The sequence below is a fragment of the Tarenaya hassleriana genome, unplaced genomic scaffold, assembly GCF_000463585.1.
Source record: "Tarenaya hassleriana unplaced genomic scaffold, ASM46358v1 Cleome369, whole genome shotgun sequence".
In the NCBI taxonomy this organism is placed as follows: domain Eukaryota; kingdom Viridiplantae; phylum Streptophyta; class Magnoliopsida; order Brassicales; family Cleomaceae; genus Tarenaya; species Tarenaya hassleriana.
In genome coordinates, this window is record NW_010966714.1 from 66,175 (window position 1) to 71,807 (window position 5,633).

The 5,633-nt window shown below is 38.0% G+C and overlaps 1 protein-coding gene across 1 annotated transcript; it reads left to right on the forward strand.

Moving 5' to 3' along the window:
* Positions 1–235: 235 nt before the first annotated feature.
* Positions 236–889, forward strand: LOC104822555. The gene has a single exon (XM_010553805.1). The coding sequence runs from the start codon at positions 236–238 to the stop codon at positions 887–889; it is 654 nt and encodes a 217-aa protein (XP_010552107.1).
* The last annotated feature ends 4,744 nt before the right edge of the window (positions 890–5,633 follow it).

Below are 5,633 nucleotides of genomic sequence, written 5' to 3' on the forward strand. Positions count from 1 at the left end.
TGCTCTTCTACAACAGTTTATTCAAACATAGGAGAAGACAACTCAGGAGTTCCGCGTTCAGTTCGCTAATATTGATGCTCATTTTAAGTTTATGGATAATCAGATTGCTCAGCTAGCATCAACCTCTCAAAGGCCATCTGGTGTTCTTCCACGTAAACGTGAAACTAACCCCTGTGAATATGTGAATGCTATTACTCTGAGAAGTGGTAAGTAGGTATATACTGGAAACCCATCGATGGTTGAGCAAGGCAAAAGGTCAACTACCACACCTTCAGATACTCCTGAGCCAGCTTATGTGTCTCTTCCTCCTAAACCTCCACCGATACCATTCTCATCACACCTGAGGAAGCACAATCAAGACAATCAATTTTCCAAATTCGCGGAAATACTGAAGAAATTCGAGGTAACTATGCCATTCACTGAAGCTATTTTACAGATTCTATCGTATACGAAGTTTTTGAAGGACATCCTGACTAAGAAGAGGGTCACTGAGAAAGAGACCGTTGCACTCACTGTCGAATGCAACACTTTGATCCAACATGAGCTACCGCCTAAGCGGTCTGATCTAGGTAGTTTCTCGATCCCTTGTACATTGGGTAATGTTTCCATCAATCGTGCGCTTTGTGATTTAGGAGCAAGTATCAGTCTTCTTCAACTATCCATCTTCAAGAAGCTGAATGTAGGCGAGTTCAAACCTACTAGAATGGCTCTCCAATTAGCCGATCATTCTGTTAAATACCCTGGTGGAATACTTGAGGATGTACCACTAAAAGTAGGAAACTTTTATATCCTGGTTGATTTCGTGGTTCTTGACATGGACGAAGATTCTAAGGTACCCATCATTCTTGGTCGTCCGTTCCCTAACACTGCAGATGTTGTTATCCAATAGAATCTAACAAAGTTGTATGGTCGAAGAATGGACTATTTATAGGAAAAGGATATCTCGATATGGAGCTCTACAAACTCAATATAATGATTGTACTTCGTAACCTCGATAATAAAAAAAAGAGTCCTTCCTATTTGACTGAGTGTTCTAATTTATGGCATGATAGATTAGGACATGTGAACTACAATACATTAAGAAAATTAGTAAACTTGGAACTCATTCCAAAGTTCAAAATATACTCACAAAAGTGTAAATTCTGCGTTGAAGCAAAGATGACAAAAACGCCTTTTCATTTGGTGGAAAGATCTACGAAACCTCTTAAATTAATTCACATCGATATAAGTGATTTGAAATTTGAACAGACAAGAGGTGGTAAAAAGTATTTCATCACATTCATTGATGATTATACAAGATACTGTGTAATATATCTTTTAAGAAGTAAAGACGAAGCTCTAGATTCTTTTAAAAGGTATAAGAATGAGGTTGAAAACCAACACAATACCAAAATCAAAATTATTTGAAGTGATAGAGGTGGAGAATATGTATCACCTTTCGAGGAGTTCTGTATCGAGTTTGGAATAATCTATCAAACTACGGCTCCATATTCTCCACAATCGAATGGAATTGTTGAACGTAAGAATCGTACTCTTAAAGAGATGATGAATGCAATGCTTATAAGTTCAGGACTACCTCAAAACTTGTGGGGGGAAGCAATACTTTCAGCAAATCATATTCTCAATAAGATTCCCCATAAGACAATGAATATCACTCCATATGAGTTATGGAAAGGTCGACAACCATCCTATAAATACCTCAAAGTGTGAGGATATTTGGTTAAAGTAGAAATACCTAAGCCTAAACAAGTTAGGATTGGACCTAAATTAGTCGACTGTATCTTTATTAGATATGCACAAAACAGTAGTGCTTATTGTTTTTTGGTACATAAATCTGAAATTTCTTATCTAATTGAAGGAATGACGATTGAGTCTAGAAATACAGTATTCTTTGAAGATATTTTTCCATCAAAAAGGCCGGAGGAAAGAAGTTGTAATAAAAGAACATACAAAACTGTAATTGAGTCATCTCAGCAAGATGAACCAAGAGCAGTAAGAGGACATAAGTGAAAAAAGTCTTTTGGTCCTGATTTTCTATCATATATGGTAGAAAATGAAAACTTAGCAAGAGGTGTTTTCGAGTCCAGAAGCTCCATTCTGGAAAAAAGTTGTAAATAGCGAAATTGAGTCCATCATGCATAACCATACATGCGAGTTAGTTGATCTCCTACCACGATATAACCCTCTAGGATGTAAATGGATCTTAAAAAGTAAATATAAAGTAGATGGATCAATTGACAAATACAAGGCTAGACTAGTAGCCAAAGGGTACAAACAAATCGAAGGACATGATTTCTTCGATACTTATTCTCCAGTAACTCGAATTACGTCCATAAGGGTATTAATTGCTATAGCGGTGCTATACAATTTGGAAATACATCAAATGGATGTAAAAACAACATTTTTAAATGGCGAGTTGGAAGAAGAAATTTACATGCAACAACCTGAAGGATTTGTGGTTCTTGAAAAAGAAAGAAAAGTGTGCAAACTGTTGAATGCGACGATGTGGGATTCATAAATTCAAACAAAATTTCCAAAAGAAAAGAAAATTTTTGAAGTGGGTTAAGTCGAGGCTTGTGTTATACACAATCTCGTCAAGACGAAATTGCCCCGTTATCAAGTGGTTACGGTTTATAGCAATCGTCTCCAAGATACAACGACTTACGATTCTACAAAAGCACCACCTACTTTAGAGAATCCAACGAACTACGAAAGTTCGGAACTCTAGAGAAAAAGTTTTGGATTATTTCTTTCTGAAAGGAAGAGAATACTCAGAAAAAATGGGATGCAGAAAATGATACTATGAGCGCCCTATTTATAATATTCGAGGGTTTGCTACGAAAACATGTGAAGGAAGAGGCTCCACCCTTTCAACCAGTGGTTCTATCCAAATCGTTCCAAAAGGAAACGTTTCGTCAAGAACGCATTGGTTCGAAGCCTAACCGTCCCACATCGACGCGTAACTTTAAATTTTAAATCCCACATCGAAACGTTCTTATCCGAATCGAAAAGTCCCTAGTGGAACTTTCAATTCAAAATTTAAACGTTCCGCTCGGGGAACTTTGCTCGTTTTCTCCCGAAAAGGAAGAAGTGAGACCAAACATTTTTAGCTTTAGTCAACCTTGAGCTTGAACATTGTTGACTCAAGGGGAGCTCTTTTTATAAGGAAGCTCATTCCTTCCTCTTGGCCAATACTTTAGATGTGGACAAACACACATATAAAGAAGCTTCCTTCCTTGTGCTTTGTCATTTTTCCAATGTGGGACAAATGTTCTTCTTCCATATTTTTACATTTATTTTGTATAAATTAATTTCTCATTCACCACAAATTGGTTTTAAGAAATTAATAACATTTGCCCAACTTTTCTAACAATCCCCTGCATGAATGAAAATTAATGAATGCATAAAAATTGTTTATTTCAAAGAGTTCCGATGAATTATTATTGCATCGGGATGGTAGTTTTTTGCCTAGAACCTTCCTTAGTGAAATACTGTCGGGCATACTAACCAGTTGGTGGACGTGATGCCTTGAACCCCCAGTTGTATAACATATACCAAGACAAACAGTATTCACACAATAATATTTCTAACTTTCATTTTTGTTCTCATGTTGTTGTCCGTTTCGACCATGGACCATATCTTGGATTCATACGTGTTTTTTCTTATAGGAGCGGCCATCATAACTCCTCACTTATATAGGTAATCTTACCTACCGAACTTTATGTCGAAAGTATTTTGCTATACTCTACCTTATTTAAGGTGTAGGAATCATTAAGAATTCAATATGGAATTCAACCTCACCACGATACGCAAACTTTTCTTACACTTGGATTATCGTTTTAGGAATGAGATGGAAATAAATTTCCAAGTGTTCAACTGAACTTCCATAACTTGGTTTTCCCATTGAACCTAGATCTTGGGATATCCAGTCAACAAGGTTGGGTTACCGCTGTGGTCATTCTTTAATTCGTGGATTTTAATCCCATTCCTTTCGATAACTTGTATAATTGATCTCGATTAAGGTCTTTCGTTAACGGATCTGCTAAGTTTTCCTTAGACTTAACATAATCTATGGTTATTACACCATTTGAGATCAATTGTCTGATGGTATTATGTGTACGACGTATATGTCAAGATTTACCATTGTACATACTATTTTGTGCTCTACCAATTGTTGATGTACTATCGCAATGTATCATAACAGCAGGCACAGGTTTGTTCCAACACGGAATATCTTCTAGAAAGTTACGAAGTCATTCAGCTTCTTCTCCAGCCTTATCTAAGGCTATAAACTCGGATTCCATTGTAGACTGAGCTATACACATTTGCCTAGAAGATTTCCATGAGACTGCTCCTCCACCGATGGTAAATACATAACCACTAGTAGCTTTGGAGTCATTGGTATTTGATATCTAGTTACCATCGCTGTAACCTTCTAATACAGCTGCATACCTAGAATAACATAAACCATGATTCAAGGTATACTTCAAGTATCTAAGTACCCTTATCAAAGCTTTCCAGTGATCCTCATTTGGATTACTTGTGAATCTACTCAAATAGTTCACTGCATATGCAATATCATGTCTATTACAATTAGTTAGATACATTAAACTACCAATGATCCTTGCATATTCCACTTGAGAAACTGGATCTCCTCGATTTTTACCTAGATGACAACTAATGTCAACAGGTGTTCTAGCTGGAATACAGTCAAATTGATTGAATTTCTTAAGAACAGTATCAACATAGTGAGATTGTGATAAGAAAATTCCTTCTGGTCCTTTTAAAATCTTTATCCCTAAAATAACATCAGCTTGAACCATGTCTTTCATGTCAAAATGTTTCTTCAACATTTTCTTTGTATTCATGATTATATCATGTGTAACACCCCGAATTTCGGTAAAAGGATTAGAGAGATATAAACCGAAATTGACGACGCTTGATCAATGGAAATGAGATGATTAGGCGATAAGCCCTTAATTTTCATTAAAAGGATTAACGAGGAATAGACCACGACATGAAGCCGCTCGGGCGAATTGGTTTAACGTGAACCAACCGAGCCGAACGAAGAAGAGGCAAGGAGAAGAAGATCGACTATTCCAACGGAATATAATGCCCCGAGAGTTTCTTTTCTCTGCACCAAACCCTAGAAGATCTTTTAGGTGCCGGAGAAATGCTCAAGAACATAGAATCAAACCTAACCAAGTTGACCGAAGGATTGGACCGAAACGAGCGAGAAAAACGGGCGAAAACGGTCCAGAACGTCCGGTCTGACAAGCAGACCGTCCGTTCCAGACCAAGCGGAACGTCCGTTCCGCCTTACCGGACCGTCCGTTCCGACGACGGACAGAACTGAGAAACTCCGCCGTCTTTCTCCCTGCTGAGTCACCGCTGCCACTCCGAGGTTTCACCGGCGTTTGACACCTCCTGCTTGACTCAGAGGCGGCCAATCTCTTCTACACGAGCTTCACTCTCTCCCTCTGCTCACACTCAGCCTACAGCTCGCTCTCACCCTCTCCCTCGTGTTCAGAGAACCTTTGAAATGAGCGAAGACGCCACAAACACCTGGTGGTAAAAGTGTTTGATAAGTCAAAAGAACACTACCTCAAACCTTACGAAGTTTAGAGTTAGTA

Bases quoted from the DNA above. Each gene is read 5' to 3' on its own strand.
- LOC104822555 (XM_010553805.1), top strand. From the start codon at position 236: ATGGTTGAGCAAGGCAAAAGGTCAACTACCACACCTTCAGATACTCCT.